The sequence below is a fragment of the Felis catus genome, chromosome D4, assembly GCF_018350175.1.
Source record: "Felis catus isolate Fca126 chromosome D4, F.catus_Fca126_mat1.0, whole genome shotgun sequence".
NCBI lineage: Eukaryota > Metazoa > Chordata > Mammalia > Carnivora > Felidae > Felis > Felis catus.
This window is the reverse complement of record NC_058380.1, coordinates 72,072,636-72,092,098: the sequence shown is the minus strand read 5'-3', so window position 1 is coordinate 72,092,098 and position 19,463 is coordinate 72,072,636. Positions and strand designations below refer to the sequence as shown.

The 19,463-nt window shown below is 39.1% G+C and overlaps 2 protein-coding genes across 11 annotated transcripts in view; one reads left to right on the top strand and one right to left on the bottom strand.

The window, feature by feature from the left end:
• SUSD1 (sushi domain containing 1) overlaps positions 1–19,463 on the top strand; it is a 282,880-nt gene that overhangs the window by 241,769 nt on the left and 21,648 nt on the right. For 4 of the 10 annotated variants that reach the window (XM_045043331.1, XR_006588972.1, XR_006588971.1 and 1 more), the window contains one exon: positions 5,543–5,864. The exons of 3 other annotated variants lie outside the window; for them this stretch is intronic. In XM_045043331.1, the coding sequence (XP_044899266.1) occupies positions 5,543–5,589 (47 nt within the window). In that variant the 3' untranslated portion in view covers positions 5,590–5,864. Of the gene's footprint in view, positions 1–5,542; positions 5,865–9,334; positions 9,716–19,463 lie in introns of those variants that run through there. 3 more of the 10 variants (XM_045043332.1, XR_006588969.1, XR_006588970.1) reach the window with 2 other exon arrangements.
• UGCG (UDP-glucose ceramide glucosyltransferase) overlaps positions 5,743–19,463 on the bottom strand; it is a 39,917-nt gene continuing 26,196 nt past the window's right edge. The window contains exons 3-9 of the mRNA XM_011288497.4: positions 17,238–17,340; positions 16,409–16,510; positions 14,813–14,925; positions 10,968–11,146; positions 9,355–9,441; positions 8,663–8,852; positions 5,743–8,301 (exon numbers count right to left, since the gene is read on the bottom strand). Coding sequence (XP_011286799.1) covers positions 8,131–8,301; positions 8,663–8,852; positions 9,355–9,441; positions 10,968–11,146; positions 14,813–14,925; positions 16,409–16,510; positions 17,238–17,340 — 945 coding nt within the window. The 3' untranslated portion in view covers positions 5,743–8,130. The remainder of the gene's footprint in view (positions 8,302–8,662; positions 8,853–9,354; positions 9,442–10,967; positions 11,147–14,812; positions 14,926–16,408; positions 16,511–17,237; positions 17,341–19,463) is intronic.

The window sequence follows — 19,463 nt, the reverse complement described above, 5'->3', positions numbered from 1 at the left end:
TTCTCAGATGCAAGAGAGCTCAGTTTTCTTTCTAGCGCTACTGCTGTCTATGGAATCACACCGGTTTCCCCCAGACAAGGTCACAGCAGGACGTATGGCAGCCTGAGTGGTCCTAGCTGGGAGGGGCTGTGATCAGAAGTGAGATGGCAGCTTGTCATTTTCCCAGACTTCCCTGGCCGGACAGGTGTGGCACTGCTGGTCCAAATCAGTGGGACTCTGAAGGACAGAGGCTGCTTCCTACCTCTGCTCAGCAGCTTTGGTTCAGTGTCTTTAGACACAGCCATGGTACTCCTCCATACACTTTCCCCCTTGTGCTAATCCATGCAAACAAAGTAAAAATTTAAAGTTCCAGTTACCCTGGTTATAAAGTTCAAAATTACAGGTTCTAAGAAAAAAATATTGAAAACTTTGTTAACCTTTCAAATATGTTTTCCTCTGCCTCGAGGTTCCTGTTACCAGACCTCTGGATTGCCGATCAACACCTACTGTTCCGTATGGTCTGCCTTGTAGATTCCTGTGTGTTGTGGCAACCACTGGTGATTACACTTCCACCCGGCCACTACTGGGTTCCCGATCAGGATTCCAGTGTGTGGCGGGAGAGGTTCTTCCCATGTTACCTAGCAATGCACAGGACACCAGCTAGGTGTCCAAGAGTTTAACTCAGTTGTGACACTATCTACCCAGAGATAGCATTAGATCCCACAGGTTAAGGTTTCAGTCATACAGGACTGTCCCCCAACTGGCCCCCTGCCCCTTCAGACACCTGTCCAGGTTGTCACCTGTGCTTCCGACCAACTGGCTATGGATTGGAGTTTCCAACCTCCCCTGCCTTGGGTTCCATTAATTTGCTAGAGTGGCTCAAAGAACTCAGAGAAACATTTTACTTACCAGATTACCAATTTACTAAGGCAAATAACTCAGGAACAGCCAGATGGGAACGATGCAGAAGCCAAGGCATGAGGAAAGGCTTGGAGATCCCATGCCCTCTCCAGGCACGTGAATCTCCTCAAATCTCCATGTGTTCACCATCCTGGAAGTTCTCTGAACTCCATCCTTTGGGTTTTTATGGAGGCTTCATTACATTGGCATGATTTAAATCATTGCCCATTGGTGATTGATTCAACCTCCAGCCCCTCTCCCCTCCCTGCAGGTCAGGAGGGTGGGACTGAAAGTTCCAAACCTCCAGTCCCAAGTTTGGTTCTCCAGGCAATCAACCCCAACTCTAGATGCAGGTCCTAGAGTCGGCTCATTAACATAACAAAAGACCTCGCTTCACACAGGAAATTATAAGGGTTTTAGGAACTCTGTGCCAGAAAGGGTGCTGAAGATGAAATATATGTTTCTTATTAAAGGGGTGCCTGGGTGGCTCAGTCAGTTGAATATCTGGTTCTTGATTTAGGCTCAGGTCATGATCTCATGCTTCATGGGATTAAGCCCCACTTTGGGCTCTGCACTTTAAGTAGGGAGCCTGCTTGGGACTCTCTATTTCTCGCTCTCTCTGCCCCTTCCCTGCTCGTGCTCTCTCAAAATAAACATTAAAATACACACACACACACACACACACACACACACACACACACATCTTACTGTAAATCACAATATTGCAACCACTTCACCTAGAGATCAAAAAAATTATATCCTAGGGGCTGAGCCTCAACCCTCCTGCCCACAAGGCCACCACCTTCACTCCACTGTCAACTTGAGTAAAATGCATCCCCATGGTGATACAACTCCACTGAAATGTTTCTCACAGTGTCCTGGAAAGTGCCTGCATCAGAATCTCAGGAAAGCTTATAAAGGTTTAGAGTTTGGGGCCTTATGACAGGGGAGTGGGGCACTACAGTTGGCATGTAAAATAATTCTTATCCGGGGCGCCTGGGTAGCTCAGTTGGTTAAGTGGGCTCATGAGTTCAAGCCCTGCATCAGGCTCTGTGCTCATAGCTCAGAGCCTGGAGCTTGCTGAGGATTCTGTATCTCCCTGGCTCTCTGCCCCTCCCCCGCTTGCCCTTGCGGTCGCTCGCTCTCTCTCAAAGGAAAAAAAAACATTAAAAAAATTAAAAATAAAATAATTCTTATCCTACAGCTTAGGAACCATGAAAGCTGCAAAGCCATGTGCAAGAAAATTCCCCTTCAGATGGCCAGGTCTAGAGACCTCAGCCTCCACACTCACTGCTCTCAGTGCTCAGGGTCAGAGGACACCCAGGAAATGTCTTTTAGTTACACAGAACCAGTTGTCCTTTTAAAGAATAATAGCAGGAAACATTCCAGTCAGGTAAAATTCCTTGAATGTTGCCCATGTCACGGGTGCACCTCATTGCACACAGCGTGTTGCAACGCTCTGCTGTGAACACCACGTGCTCAGTCTTCAGGTTTTGTGGACTGTTCTTATGGGAACGCAGGCCTGTGCAGTGAGGCCTTGCAATTTTCTGCCAGGCCTTGCAGTTCAGGCCATCAGCTAACATTCTGGCCAGTATTATATGGGCTACAATAGCACTATTTATAATAGTCTAAATAAATCAGATTGATTTTTTGTCTTGAACGCTAGATAGAATATTTACTGTGAACCACCAAGGGCGGAGGGGTCAGTTGCCCTACAAAAGATCAAGCAGCTCTCTCCATCAGATTCTGAACGATTCTTTTCCTCAAGCCTTGGAGGAAGAAGAGCTACTTTGTCCGACTGTGCAACTAAGCTTTCATTTTCACTTAGTGACTGGAGATCCTTATTGTAACACAAGCTTTTACCAAGAATGTGGCTTTTCATATGCAGTATTTCCTTTAATTCTCACATCGACCCTGAGAAGTAGATCACACTGGAATCCACTGAGGCGCAGGGAGTGTATACAGGAAGCATATGGTGACGCTGGAAAGTGGGCCCAACCGGTCTGGCTCCACAGTCTGTGCTCCTAACTATGACGTGATTGGCTGTAGGCATAAGATTAGTGCTGCAGGCATGCTTATCTTTATTTGTTCGTTAATTCATTCAATAAAACGGACTTTGTGTCAGGTCCTAAGCTAGGCGCTTGGAACACAAAGTCAAGTAAGAGACTGACCCTCCCTGCCCTTGACATTTCGAATTTAATGATGAACACAAACAACTATAGGAGCAATTACAAGAACTAGTATTAAGTGCTAGGACAGAAGTGCAGGGTGAGGCTGGGGAGGCACAGACACCGGGCATATAACCAGAGAAGATAGTCATGGAAGGGTTGGCACCCTGGGCAGAGTCCCGAGAGCGGGGCAGAGGTCAGAGGAACTGGAGTTTGAGTAAGCAACAGGCACAAAGCCCAGAGCAGCGAAGGGCAGACGTCAAGGAATGCAGGAAGTTTACAATGAGAGTTTATGTGAGTGAGTTTGGCAAAATGGTAACAAGTGGATCTGGAGGTGCTGGCGAGGATATAACCTAAAATGGCGCGCTTTTCCATGTTTTTATTTTTGAGAGAGAGAGAGAGCGCCAGCAGCGGAGGGGCAGAGTGAGAGGGAGACACAGAATCGGAAGCAGGCTCCGGGCTCTGAGCTCTGAGCTGTCAGCACGGAGCCCGACGCAGGGCTTGAACCCACAAACTGTGAGACCATGACCTGAGCCAAGGTTGGAAGCTTAACCGACTGGACCACCGAGGCACCCCATAAAACAGCCTTTCTGCCATAGTAAAGCTTGGGCTTTACCCTGAAGGTAACATCAAGCCATTAAAGCATATCAAGAGAAGGAGTCACAGGGTCAGGGTTTCTTTGTAGAAAGAGGGTATTGGTAGCCTCGGGAGGGATGGCCTTGCCGGCCAATTCTACTCTCAGATCAGAGATCCAAGTTCAACCCGCACGGGGGCTGCAGACCTCCTGCCCTGCAGCATACGTAGCTAGCGAGAGTTGGAAGAAAATTATGAGAATGCCATATGCATCTCTATGGTGTAAATGACTAAAAGTGACTTTAGAATAGAGGTTGGAAATGTGAACTGATTATTACCAATGAAATAAACTGAAAAGGTTTTTGAAGTGCTAGGCCCGTAAAGTCTTATGGATAGATTCTTTTGAACTTTCAAGGAACAGATAATTCCTGGCTAAATAATTTCTGAAGCATGGGGGTGGGGGAGTGGGGTGGGGAGGGAAAGCCCAAATGACTGCACTGTTAGCGTAACCTCACTCTAAAGCCCAGGAAATATTCCACTAAATACTAGCCAACGAAGTTCAGAAATGTATTGAAAAAAAATAGTACTCACATGCCACGTAAGCTTTATGTCAGTATATTGTTACTTCAAAGCTGAAAATGATGTGTTCTAAGGCAGGGAAATCACATTTGGGAAGACTGATCTTTGATCAGGACACTTGTGTGGGCCATTTAGTTACACAAATGTTAATCAGTTATTTCCATGCCTACCCCATCTTGCCTTGGGAAAACATTATCTTAAATGCAAAGATTTTAGCAGTGTTTTGTCTGGTAATGTAAATTGTTTTTTATGGTTAAAAAGAAAAGAGATGTGGAATACACAATAAAAAAGCATTAAGACCCTCATTTAAATAAGACCAAGAAATGGAAGACATTCCAGCGGTTGTAAATCTTACGTGCAGAGATAATCTTGCCAGTCGTAAAAAATGCCTTATGTTTAGGGCGCCTGGGTGGCTCAGTCATGAAGCATCTGACTTCAGCTCAGGTCATGATCTCAGGGTTTGTGAGTTTGAGTCCCACGTCGGTGAACTCGAACCCTGCTTCAGGGGAGCCTGCTTCCCTCTGCCTCTCTCTCTCCGCCCCTCGCTCACTTGCACCCTCTCTCTCTCAAAAACAAAATCCCTATGTTTAAACAACGAGGTACAATATTTTCATCTGTCAAATTCAGAAAGATTTTGAAAATGGCAATTCTTAGTCTGAGCAAGGAAGCCACATAACGAGCAGTCCTACGCACTCTCTCGAAGCCATTTCAGCAAACGGTACCAGAAGACTGGAAGGAAATAATACATTTACAGTGGTTTTAATTTTCCTTCATTTGTTAAAAAAAAAAAAAAGGAATAGAATTAACCAGACCATAAAATTTGCCTTTAAAGGCAGACAATCCAGTGGGTTTTTGGGTATAGTCACAAGGTTGTGCAACCATCGCTACTATTTAATGGCAAAACATTCTCATCCCTTCAAATTCCTTTTCGACTCTTCCTCTCCTGGGATGTGCTCCTCAGTTAAAAGTACTCTTCCCTCACAGGCCGGTGGTGAAATGGGCCCAGAAACGCCTCTAGGCCGGGAGGGGCCTGGCACTGGAGAGCGTGGGGGATGGCCTAGTCTAGCTCCCATGTAGGTCTCCAGCAGCAGAGCCGGTTCCTTTCCTTGGTTCCGCCTTTCCCCACCGCTGGAGTTGTACCATTTAAGAGGCTGAGTCAGGCTCTGAGCCTCGGCGAGGGGGTCACGGGGGCGAATGGGTCTCTTCTACAGGCGACTGTGGGCCAGCGCTTCTCAGGTCTGCCTGCACAAACAGAACAAGCAGAGCTCAGCCCTCCCCCCACACTAATTAAACCAGAATCTCTGTGGGCAGGGCCCAGGCATCTGTATTTTTTTTTTTTTAAGTTCTCCAGGTGGTTATAACGTGCAACCAACGCAACCAACGCAGATAAGCCGAACGTCAAGCCATAAGCCTGACTTTGTATCCCAGGTAAAAAGGAAGATTTCAAATTAACACTTGACAGAGTTCTCTTAGTAATTTTGATATGAATGGTGGAATATGTTGTTTATAAAAATACAAGACAGCAAACAAGAATACATTATTGTTAATGTTTTGATTGTATTCAAATTTTTATTTTAAACAAAAAACTTCATACAATGATTTTAAATAAAACGTGGTATATTCTAGACATTTTTTTTAACGGTTTATTAAATTTGGACTCCTACAGTTCTGTTGTGGTGCTTTCTTCAACATTTATATTATTTCTTACCATTTTACCATCACTCCTAAACTTGCTAAACAAAGAATCACTCTGTCCTGCTTAAGTGAAGCTTCACTTCAAGGAAATACTCCACGACCACATAAAACACACACACAGAACAGTCATTGTTTCTATTTACAAAACACAAGAAGTCTGTCCAGCCATTTGGATGTGTTGTTACATTGCCCATACTGAGATCAGCAAAAAGCCAAGTAATAAGCAAGATTTCACTTCAGCAGTGCAAAGGATGGCATCAACCAAACTTCATTAGACAAACCGACAAATTACAAACATATTCAGCAAAATTCAACTTGTGTAATAGAGATTTAAAAAAAAAACACAGAGTGGGTCACAACTAGACTGGTTTTCACTGTGCAACTTTCCTCAGGGAACACTACTACCCATTTCACATAGAAAGGAATATGCATCAAAGCCTTTGTTCATGAAGAAAATGCCCTTCAAACAAATTCGTCATAAGGCGCCAAAAAAAAAAAAATTTTTTTTTTAAATGAAGCAGTTTGGCCCAGAGAAAAGCTTATACATAATGTATATACATAGTGTATACACATTGATATATTACAATTTAAACCATGTATATTAGTCATTAGACAATTAAATGAGTTGGCTCAGTGAGGTGAAAACGTGTTCATTTTCTTTAAATATGTAATTATTGCTGATATGCTACACACTATGCTTTGACATGGAAACTGTAGTAACAGAATTTAAAGCTGCCATATTGCCAGCATCAGCCCTGCAGCAGGCGTTCATATGGACAACATGCCATCTAATCCCGAAGAAAAAGCACAAATTCCACTACCAAAGGTTAAAAAAAAAAAAAAAAAAAAGGCTTATGCACTATCCCTTACATTTTTGCCTATTTTTTTTTTTTAAACAAAAACAAGTCCAGTTCACCACAAGTTAAGCACAACCTGACAAGCAAGTTCAGCGGCATGATGGGGAGAGAAAAGTGACATACAGCATGCATTTACAACTAGCACTGATCTATTCTGTCATACAAACTGGAATACAAAAATCCAATTTAAATAAGACTAGACTAACTGTAAGAGTAAAAAAAAAAAAAAAACACACACACACACAGTAGACTTAGTTTGATACTGATTAATTTTAAGAGTAAAACTCATCCTGTCCCCACTTAATACTCTACTGCAATTTATTTGATGGCTAGAATATTTACTTAAAAAAGATATTAAATACCTGTATCATGAAATTACATTCTTTTTAACAAGACATACTGTGTAAGAAAATAGCTCATGTGTGAAATGTGTCTGAAATGCATTTTTCCTCACAACTATCAAAACATCCACTCACACTAAAACAAACCCCCCCCCCCACCCCGAAAAAAAAAGTTAAGGAAAGAAGGGACTTGGGCAGGTGAGGAGCAGGGAAGGAAAGGTCTACCAGCACAGTGATTAACAATGGTTCAAGACAGAACCAACAAGAGTTGGTCAAAAGGATGCCTTCAATACATGGCTACAATTAAAAACCAAACTCAACCACTTTTGGTTCATTGCAGTGAGACCAAAAAAAAAAAAAAAAAAAAAAATCTCTCACAGATTCATATAAATACTAGACTCCAGCTCTTTTATTATTATTTTTAAAGTTTTTCCATTTGTTTTTGCAAGGCCTAGCTACCTTATTACAATTTATATTTGCTCTGCAACAACTACAAGAGGTAGGCATAGAGCATGAAAAAGTTTCTTAGTACCTCACCGTGGACTGTTCACCACGTGACACCATTCACTTTAGATCCGTAAAGTGATTACTTTCTAGTCTTTTCTAAACCCCAAAACAAAGCTGCTGCCATCCCATAAATGTTCTAAAAGAGTGTACTCACAAGTAAGAAACTTTCTCTACTGAAGGATACTGTCATAGTGTTTGCTGCAGAGCATTCATATATTTTATATATATATATATATATATTTATTTTAAAAAATAAACAAACAACAACAAAAACCAAAGCCAGGTTCCTAGAACCAATTCTCTTGATTCTCTACTTCCACAAAACAAAGGGTACCATTTGGCCAAGACTACAGATGTGGGTTTTTTTTTTTTTTTTTTCCACAGATGCAAGTGCCATGCAAAATAAATTAAAGAACAGATATCAAACATACATGTGATAAAACTACTGAAGGTAGATCTTTAAAAGCATTTATATAAACATAATTTATAATACTTCTCTTTTTTCCTTTAGGTACAGTCACAAAGCTGTAGCTATACATCTAGAATTTCCTCCGCTGTGCCCCCACAGCGCAATCTGTAGCGACCAGTTCTCCAGCTTATAGTAGGGTCCCATAATGCCGACAAAAAAATGTATATTGTCATGGATTCACGGATGAACCAGGCTACTGCATAATCAAGTTTTGAAAAACACAGTGTGCCACCCTAGGAATTAAAAAAACAAAAATTTACTGTCGAACTATACACAGTTAAAAAATGGAATTCTTCAATTTCACTCTTTTAAAATATACCATATGAAATCAAGCCTGCTTCTTTAGATAACTGAACTGCTTAACATCATTTTTTTTGGAGGCTTAATAAAAGTGATAGTATAACTATCACCTGAAAGTTGAAAATCAAGTTAAGTTTTGTGTCCACATTCCACTAAAGAAGGTAATGTTTAAACCCGATGTTAACCTTCAATGGGAAGCTGAAGAATGGGTTGGATAAATTTCAAGCTTTTCTAAATTAAACCAGTTTTAGTTCCACCAAATGACTGCCAACCTTTTCATGCCTATCCACATACCTGGACACCCCTGAGTTGAATGTAGTCAAATATAAACCATGCCAGGCAATGACACATGAAAAATACCATAATATCCCATCTGAATACATGGTGGGCTGCCCATCCAATAATTAAACTGGCAACAAAGCACTCTGAAATTGGCTCACAAATTATTGTAGCGGGAAGCATGTTAATTCGCAATTTGGTCCACCTAAAAAAACAAAAAAAAAACAAAAAAAAACCTTTTCTTTAAAACAGCCTGGTTACAAGACTAATCAATTCCCTGCCCCCCAAATGATCAGCTGTTTAGCCTGTTACATAAAAGCCCTTGTCTCTTTAAAGAGTATTTAAGAATCACTTTTCTATTTTTATTTAGTACATTAAAGAAAAAAATCTATAAATTCATTTGTATGGCCTACACTCTAATGAGTAAAGATTATAAAATTCAAAGTGTGGAAAGAAAATAGAGAACAGCACATTAAAGATAGCAAAGTCTCAACATCTCTTTACTGAATGCATTCAGGATTACACAGCAAGAAAATATATTTAGACATTAAATTTATTTTAACAAAGATGCTAACCTCTCTTTTCTGGAACTAAACAAAAATTTGACTTTTAGATATTTTAAATATCAAGTTAGACCATGTAAAAATTACTCTCTCCCCCCTTTTTCTTTTAACCATGTATAAAAAGAAGAAAGCCAACTGATTTACCTGATCATTCTGGATTGAAATTGGGAAATTGAATAAGAGCCAGAGTTTTGCATTGCAACCTGAGTGGACATCGCAAACCTCCAACCTCTGAAAATTAAGACAATTATAAAGTGAACTGTGATGATGAACACCTGCAGGCATGACTGGTTATGCATTTACTTACTCCTCACTATAAGGAGTTAAGAACTGTTGGTGTTCAGGGTGAGCCTAGTTCTCAGGATCAGCACCCTACTTAGGGTGTATCGTACTCCTGGATGTTTTAGCAAATACACAGGACTATGACAGTACCATCTAGAACTGGAAGGAGCTACAACCTCTCAGTTTACAGTTTAAAAAACAAAATACAGATGTTCTCAAAGTACCAAGTGGAGTGGGTTCGTATTTAATAGTTTAGTCTCGCGTCACCTAGATGGGTCAGTCGGTTAAGCGTCTGACTTTGGCTCAGGTCATGATCCCGCGGTCCGTGAGTCAGAGCCCCGCGTCAGGCTCTGTGCTGACAGCTCTGAGCCTGGAGCCTGTTTCAGATTGTGTCTCCCTCTCTCTCTGACCCTCCCCTGTTCATGCTCTGTCTCTCTCTGTCTCAAAAATAAACAAACATTTAAAAAAATTAGGGGCGCCTGGGTGGCGCAGTCAGTTAAGCGTCCGACTTCAACCAGGTCACGATCTCGCGGTCCGGGAGTTCGAGCCCCGCGTCAGGCTCTGGGCTGATGGCTCAGAGCCTGGAGCCTGTTTCCGATTCTGTGTCTCCCTCTCTCTCTGCCCCTCCCCCGTTCATGCTCTGTCTCTCTCTGTCCCAAAATAAATAAAAACGTTGAAAAAAAAATTAAAAAAAAATTAATAGTTTAGTCTCTGATCACTACTAACCAAAACCAAAACCAAAAAAACCCACCAAATCAAATGGCGGGCAGTGGGGGGTGGGGTGGGGTGGGGTGGGATGGGGAATATGTGTGATGTGTGTGTGGATATTCAACATGAAATGCAAACAAAAAGTGGTATTATATACACATCTCATCGGAAACACTATGAAACTATGAGCCACGTGAATAACATCATGAAAGAATTTTTAAAACATACCAATTTTTAAAATCCTATCTTTAGTAAATTATCACATGAGGCAATGAACCCCTTTAAAAGCAAACAATTTTGTGATAGAGAAAATGTTAAGCCATTCATATGAATCGTTAAGTGGCTTTTTAGCAGAGCATCAAATAATCTACAGAGAAATTCCAAAATGTGGAATCATATTCTTTAAATTTTGTAAATCTTTAAATTTAAATCACCTGCTAGCTTATGACTGCACTAACATTTTTAATTCTTCTAAAACACATAGAAATTTACATCCATAATAATGAAAATTTATAATCACAGAGAAGCTTCCTTTTCATTATGTCAAATCACATTAAAGAATGTAGAACAATCATTTATTCACATATTTCTTTCATAACAATATCTATGAACAGGAATTACTTTCTTAAAAAATATTGACCTATTCTGTACTCACTAGCAAAAACTAAAATAAAATAGCCCCTTAATCCAAGACTTTAACAAATACAATAAACCAACAGAAGTCAGTACTAAAAATACTACAGCCTAATGTGATTTAGTTTGCTTACCGGTCAGCTATGGCTTTGGCCATAAAGTAATCCTCAGCAATGTATTGAGCAAAAGCTATAAGCCCTCCTGCTTGATCTAACACATCCTTTCTCATTAAACAAGACATTCCTGTCACACATTTGAAGCCAGTTACGTTGGCAGAGATATAGGACCTTGGATGAGAAGTTCCAAAATATACCTGCCGAAACAAAAGCAAAAACATATGTGTGTAATTAGGATGTTATGTTAAAAGTATGGTATGTATAAACTTTTTTTTTCCAAAAGAATATCCTTTAGGTATGACTGAGTATCTTATTATTCTTACATAAACTACCTGAATAAAAATTTTTATAAAACAGTGTTTTCATGTAGCAGGCAATCAGTAATTTCTTGTTTGGTTGACTATTCTTGTCATTACCATTATGAAGAAAAATATACTTCTAGGAGGGAAAAGTATATATTGTATTCCCAATTAAATACTGTCTTCCCTAAAGATTCATCCAAATAAAACCTAATTTGGATATAAGTCAGGTAAAAATAGGACTCAAACACATATAAAATATTCATTAATATTTTATATTATACTATAATATATAACATATATTGTACTTTTTTTTTTTCAACGTTTATTTATTTTTGGGACAGAGAGAGACAGAGCATGAACGGGGGAGGGGCAGAGAGAGAGGGAGACACAGAATCGGAAACAGGCTCCAGGCTCTGAGCCATCAGCCCAGAGCCTGACGCGGGGCTCGAACTCCCGGACCGTGAGATCGTGACCTGGCTGAAGTCGGACGCTTAACCGACTGCGCCACCCAGGCGCCCCTATACTTTAAATATGTGTAACTGCACACACACACCCCTACACATAAAGGTGTATGTATATGCATATATGTGTATGCGTATGCACGTGTGTTTATGTGTGTACTCACACATGCATACGTAACACACAAATACTCAAATACTCACCTGTAGGTATATCAACCTACAGGACAATCCTGTTTCTAAATTCCTTTTTTGCACCCTTTTTTGCATAGCTGGCTGCTTCCTGCCCCCGAGTCACTGAGCTTCTTCCTGATTTGCCCAATGTTATCTTTCAATGTATCTTTCACAAACAGGGAAGATACTGAAATTCTGTCTTCCATTTTACTCCCCCTTTCCCTAGATACGCTTTGAAGTCATGAGCTATGCAAGTTGCTAAATTAGTGGTAGAATAAAATGATCATCATCCTAATTATTAGACATAAAACCCTTTTGTTTACATCTTAGATACGCTGCCTCTCCTAACTAGCTTGAAATAGAGAATGGTGATTTTTCCCAATGGCAGCAGTTACATACACACAGCATGGAACAAGAGAACTGGCAGGGGTGGTGACAAATAATAGGATTCTTGCTGCCTGCTCGACATCCAGACTGTAGTGAAGCTGTGGTTTATGGGGCTGAACTGAACCAAACGCTGAAGACCAGAAGCGCACATCTTAATTTCTTAAGCAATTATTAAGTGAGGCTTTAGGAATGAGGTGGAAATAGGGACTCCATCAAAGGCTCCCAGGATTTCTTTACAGACTGGAACAATCCCTCTATTTCCATTCACTCTAAGTATGGCAAAGGGGCCTTTAAGGATTACATTTAACCTACGTCACTGATTTGTGTGATCTGGGAGATGCTTACCACTGCCATTATAAATCAACTTGGATATTTGTAAAACAAAAGTATGATGTGGCATATAAGAATAAAAAGTATTTTATTTTTGGGGTGCCTGGGTGGCTTAGTCGGTTAAGTGTCCAACTTCCGATCAGGTCACGGTCTCACGGTTCCTGAGTTCAGGCCCTGGCATCGGGCTCTCTGCTGTCAGTACAGAGCCTACTTTGGATCCTCTGTCCCTCTCTCTCTGCCCCTCCCCCACTCGCACGCTCTCTCACACTCTCTCTCAAAAATAAATACTAAAAAAAAATTTTTAAGTATTTTATTTTAAAGTAACTACTCAGAGTTTCTCTTACTAAACAAAAACTCTGATATTTAAAGACTTGCAATAGGACAAATCTATTCATGGGCAGTATTAAGAGGTCATGGCTCAAAGTGCCAAAGGTTAAATTCCACACACAATGTACCTTTACCCCTAAGATCTGTAGTAATCACAAGACTGCAGTTCAAAATCATACAAGTGCAGATACACTTAAAAGCAAGTTGACGTGTTTAAAAGACTGCAACCATATGTCCTTCCCTTATGACGTGAAAACATTCTTCCTAAATGTTTAGCAGCACAGGAATGGTTAAGTCACGTCTAGGATAGGATGATAGACTATGATACAGTCAACAAAAATCACTTTTATAAAAAATTACTCATGAGGCGCCTAGATGGCTCAGTCAGTTAAGTGTCTGACTCTTGGTTTCATCAGGTCATGATCTCATGGTTTGTAGGTTCAAGCCCTGCGTTGGGCTCTGCACTGACAGCATGGAGCCTGCTTGGGATGAGCTCTCTCTCTCTCTCTCCCTCTCTGACTCTTCTCTGCTCATGTGCTATCTCTGTCTCTCTCAAAATAAATAAACTTAAAAAAATTAAATGTTGCGGCACCTGGGTGGCTCCGTCGGTTAAGCGGCCGACTTTGGCTCAGATCATGATCTCGCAGTTTGTGAGTTCGAGCCCCACGTCGGGCTCTGTGCTGACGGCTCAGAGCCTGGAGCCTGTTTCCGATTCTGTGTCTCCCTCTCTCTCTGCCCCTCCCCCGTTCATGCTCTGTCTCTCTCTGTCTCAAAAATAAATAAATGTTAAAAAAAATGTTTTTTAATTAAGTGTTAAAAATTATTAAGGATAGGGAGAAAAGCTGATGAAGTGACAAAAATCATATATGAATTGTTTTTAGAGTACCACCTCAATATAGGAAAAAAAATAGAAACTTCCTCTAGTTGGTAGGATTATGGCTTGTTTTTTTGCTTCTTACATTTTCCCACAATTTATAGTTTATATAATTCTATTATAGGGTGAAGAGAAAAAAATGGAAACCACAAAATAAGTTTGTCCAGTAATTAAAAAAATTTTTTTTCAATGTTTATTTATTTTTGAGACAGAGAGAGAGTGTGAGTAGGGAAGGGACAGAGAGAGGGAGACACAGAATCCAAAGCAGGCTCCAGGCTATGAGCTGTCAGCCCAGAGCCTGACGCAGGGCTCGAACCCACAAACTGCAAGATCATGACCTGAGCCGAAGTCGGACGCTTAACCAACTGAACCACCCAGGCACCCCTGTCCAGTAATTTTTAGAAATCCATTTTAAAAGGAAATCAAATGGATTTTATAGTAACTTATAATTGTAATAACTTATAATTTTATAACAACAATTTTCCTTTGTTGTGTGTATTTCAAATACTCTGATATTTAAAAAAGATTCTTGGGGTGCCCAGCTGGCTCAGTTGGAAAAGCATGTGACTCTTGATCTCAGGGGTGTGAGTTTGAGCCCCACTTTGGGTGTAGAGATTAATACTTAAAATCTTTAAAAAAAAATTATTTTCAGATTAGATTTCTGAAAGAACTATATGTCATGTGCTTTTATGTAAGCCTAGAACCAAACTCTAGAACTGAAAGCAAGGACCAGAAGGAAACAATATACTGTGTTCAGCTGGTAATGAGACCACAAGATATTTCCTGTGCACATCCATTCACTGCCAGAGTGCAGCTGTGAGTGATTCCAGGGGCCCAAGAATTTCTTCACTACTAAAACAGCTACTCTCATCTTGAGGATGCCAGTACTTAGCAGGTTAAAACAGACTTAATTACAGTTAACTTCACGTAGTCCATCCCAACTCTCAGAATAATCTCAAGCTTCTGGAAGATCAGGGATGCGACAATATTATCTATGACGACCATACTTACCTGTTCTAATGTAGCAGCAAAGCCCTGTCTGTCTGCTACATAGGGCAGCCCATGAACCAGGCCCACTTTCTCTGTCATTTGGTTAACCATGTCAGTAAGTGTGTCTGGAATTACTACAATAAAAAAAGACAAACAGGTGGTGAGGGAAAAAGAAAAAAACAATCCTTTTTAGTAAAATGCCCACCAATGTGAAATGTATTTTGTGAGCTGTTATAAAGTTCTTTTTTACATCTGGATCTAATAAAGTCATTCTCAATCACTTTTCTAGGTAGAATACAAAATTTCAAAAAGGCATACTTTATGATAAGCTAATTTACTCTATACACTTTCAGGCTACTATGTACCAGAGCCAGGATATACCTTGAAAATGGTACTCCCCCTATTTCAGAACCTCCAAACTAGAATGTGGACAGTGTGTTCCTAATGGAAAAGTTACAGGAGCAGAGCTGAAAGGACCTCAGTTCTTATACTGGTTTCCTGCACTCTCTAACTACAGAACATGAGCCTCCACTTTCTTGGAGGATACGAGATATCCTATGTCATAAAACTGCTAATGGGAATTGAATGAGATTATACTTGACCAAGAGATGAACATATATTATGAAAACAAAACAAATGTATGATAGAAAATAATTTAAGGTAGCAAACACGAAGAATGAACGTAGTCTCTCTGTCCATGAATTGACAAGACTCATAATGAGCCTGATTAATTAGGCATGTCACACTTCTATTAATTTTCACATCTGTGTTTCAAGCTAATAAAAAAAATTTAAATCACTGTCCCCTCTTCAAATAGCAAACACCTCCTACCTTTTTCCATGACTTTGTATTTTTATTTTCTTCAAAAATACAAAAGCTATGAACAAACCTGTTGTATAAAAGTGTATTTGGGCCTTAAATACACATATTCTACAACAGTGGTTCCCAACTGCTGCCCTGCAGGGGACACTTAGCAACGTCTAGGGACATTTTTGGTTGTCACTACTGAGAAAGAGGTGCTACTGGCATCTAGTGTGGAGAGGCCAGGGATGCTTGCTAACCATCCCATAGGGCAGCCTCAACAACAATCACCCAACCCCAAATACTGAGCTTGAGAAACTTACGGTAATTAGAATATAAATGTTTAAAAATGCAAACACGCAAATTATGATTTCAGTATATTTTCCTCCTAAAACCAATTAAAAGCCATGTTTGCATTTCGGTAAAATACTCACTTATTAATTTCTGTCCCTTTGTGTGAGACAGTATTGGTGCCACAAACAGATTAAAGTAAAAGACAAGTTATTACATGAATTCGGGAAAACTTACAACTATGAAAAATCTTGTGTAAAGGATTGTATGGTAGACCGTGACTATTCTTTTTTTAATAGTTGGAATTTTCTCTTCAAAACAAAAACAATTCTACAGATGTAACATTCTAGAGTAGCATTAAAAAAAATTCCAAATAAGTATAACTTGACATTTTACCATGAAATAATGATGAAATGAATTACTTTATTAGGCAAACAAAAAGGATTGATGCATGTATTTTTAGAATGCTTTTGGCATTTTATCACCAAATGAATAGTTCTGTAAAACAAATAAAAAGCAGCTCACCTCTTATTCCACTATCACAGATCCATATCAGATCATACTTTGCAACTTCATATCCTGGCATTAAATTATTAATTTTAGGGTTAATGCCAACCTTTTTGCCACCTAAAAATTTAAAGATACAACTATGAAAGATTCATCCAACGTTGAAAATATATTCTATTATACAGATACATGGTAGGGAGAAGTGAAAAGTACCTTCATACATAGTAACAGAAACAAACATACTTTAATGTGTTTTGCATTCCTTATTATTCATATTTAGAAAAAATTGTTCGTTCTCAAAAAGAGAATTAATTTGTCTTTGAAAATATATTAGTTTCAGTTTGAGTCTTAAATTATTGCATCAATAGTTAAGTATGAATCAATGTTTAATGGCACATATCTCTCTACAAGTCTTTAGAATAAGCCTGCAGGCTTTTGAAAAATATTCTTTTTGCAATATAATAAAAGTAAATTCTATTGCTCACTCCCAACTACAGTGAATGAGATATAAGAAGGCCCACAGGTTGAAAATAGTAAAGAAACAAAAATAACAGAATCTCCTGTCTGAGAAAAACATAACTTGGGGTGGTTTTTTTTTTGGTTATTTTGTTAATCCCAGATATGGGAAAACAACGACGACCACCACCACCACCCTGTGTTTTTATAACTTAAGTTCTCTCGAAAGGCTAGAAACACCTTTCCCTACTCTAACAAACACGCAGAAAGCAAACATCCCAATAACGTCAGTGGGTGGCTAACAGCTTAATCTATAGTTTAACGCCAAGGATTACTGATACTTAATACTATTAAAGCAAAAGGGTTATGGTAGAATTTATTTGTTACCTACCAATAAACAATCTAGCATCAACATTTGGGTATTTTCCAAGAAGCTTCTTACATACATCAATGGCTGGATCATCGTGATCTTGTACACAAAGGAGTACTTCATACTAGTCAAAGAACACATTTTACGGAGATTAAACCTCTTTTACAAAAATAAGCACATTATTGGTATTTACTGATTGATAAAAAGCATTAAGAAAAAGAAGCCGTTGTACACACAGCATTTAAAAGTTAAGAGAGTACTCATAACGATGCAAATACTTATGACATCAAGTGTTGCTTTAATTGAGAGCAGCTTCTCCAGAACAGGGGCTGATTTGCAAGCAGCAGAGATAATGAAGAGACTGGCAACCCCCACAGTTGGAAGTCTTGCCATTCCCAGACAGGCATGGCCTGAATTAAACTGGATCTCAAGCTTCTCTGTGGCCTTCATCATGAAACATCTCCCTGTTCTCTAGAAGCTCTGTCTCTGAACTTACTATTTCATGAAGGTGCTATAAAGTACGTATCAAATCCCAGAATGATCAACGTAAGGAGTTTTTCCAAACTCTTCCCATGAAAAGGACAAAGTGCTATTAGATTTTTGCTGTATAATAATTTTTTGAAATAAAATAGAATTTGGTTGAATGTCTATCATCCTGAGAAGCATGATTAGCCTTCTAACAATGAAAATATCCAGGGTTTTATTTTGCTCAGTGCTACGTTTACTCTTTGATAGGATGTTTACTCTTTGATAGGACATTTGGGAAGTCATTTCTTCACATTTGACTGGCTGTGTCGGTTACCCTGGGACATTTATTTAAAGAGAATACTGGGCCCCACTCTTACTTTTGAATTAGAATCTCTGGGGGCAGTTCGGACATGTAACTAGGTTTAAACAATCTGGAGCTAAACCTTTAAATTACCATTTAATAAACTACTACATTTTTTTTTAAAAAAAGTGTTTGCTTTCACATACAAAGATGCTACTTTATTATTTTGTGGGATAAGTATTCTTAGTAGTAACTTTTTTTTTTAAGTGCTGCTAAATTCATGCTGACTCAGTCAGTGACAAATATCCTACCAATTCTCTTTCTAAAATGGGATGGACATTTTTAAGCAAAGGAGGGAGGTTAGTTGTGTCCCCGAAAAAACAAAGCTATGTGTTTAAAAAAAAAAATACAAAGAGCTAAGGACATAGCTTTTTAAGTATCTAACATACAGGAACCAGCTCAGGTAAAGGGAAACTCAGCAAAAACTGGCAATATGGAAATTAGGGGCTGAGTATGAGAAGGGCCAGGACTAACTAAGGTCAATGAAGAAGGTAATAAGATTTTTTTTTTTTTCAAGTGAAAAAAAAAAAAAGTTTTCTCAATAGTTAAGTAGACTCTGGGAAAACAATGTATACTTTTCTCGTACTTTCTACCTACTATTATTATACATTCTATCAACTAGCTACCTTTAATGATGACTGACCAAAATTGCCACTCAGGAGGTATTGAAACCAACTTTATAGCTACCAAGTCTTCAGGGACCAGACAAAAATCTGAGAATGGGAAGGACACCACTCCTACCCACGCCCTTGAATTTTCCAAAGGGTTGACTCCTAAATCCTGTAAAGCATCAGTCCTCTTCCCAACCTGACTCTCAAAACAATGTTCCACTGAACTAGCCAAAAGGCATCGACCTTAACAATGAAGATCAGAAAGATTAAGTGACTTTCCAAAGGGTAAAAGTTACAATTAGCTTCCCTCCTAGAGTGAGCTGCTCAGCCAGCCTTGCTGTAAGAATGCCTAGTTTTTCCCAACACCTCAGTTTCTTTAATGCTTTTATAATTTATGCTGTTTTGCAGGTATGAGCAAATACAAGTGAAAGGAAATGTTCGTAAATGATACAATTCCATAAAATATAATAAAAAAAGTTAGTCTTTGCTTTCTTCCCTAGCAAGAGAAAACTTTGCAAAATACAGCTCTAGAAAAGTATTCAAAGGAGACAGAGTTTACCTTTATTCAAATGTAAGATTTAAAGTTTCCATTTTTATTGATTATGCCTTTTAATTTCAAATGAAAACCAAACACCTCCTGATTAGCCAGAGTGCAAATAAAACTCAATTCACATTATCTAAAAAATGTTCAGACTTTTATTTAAACACACGACTTAACTTATGCTTTCGCTTGTTTCTGATATTGAAAATTATACCAAATAGGAGGTAGCATTCCAAGTATGTTCTAAGGTATTAAATGTTAACCAG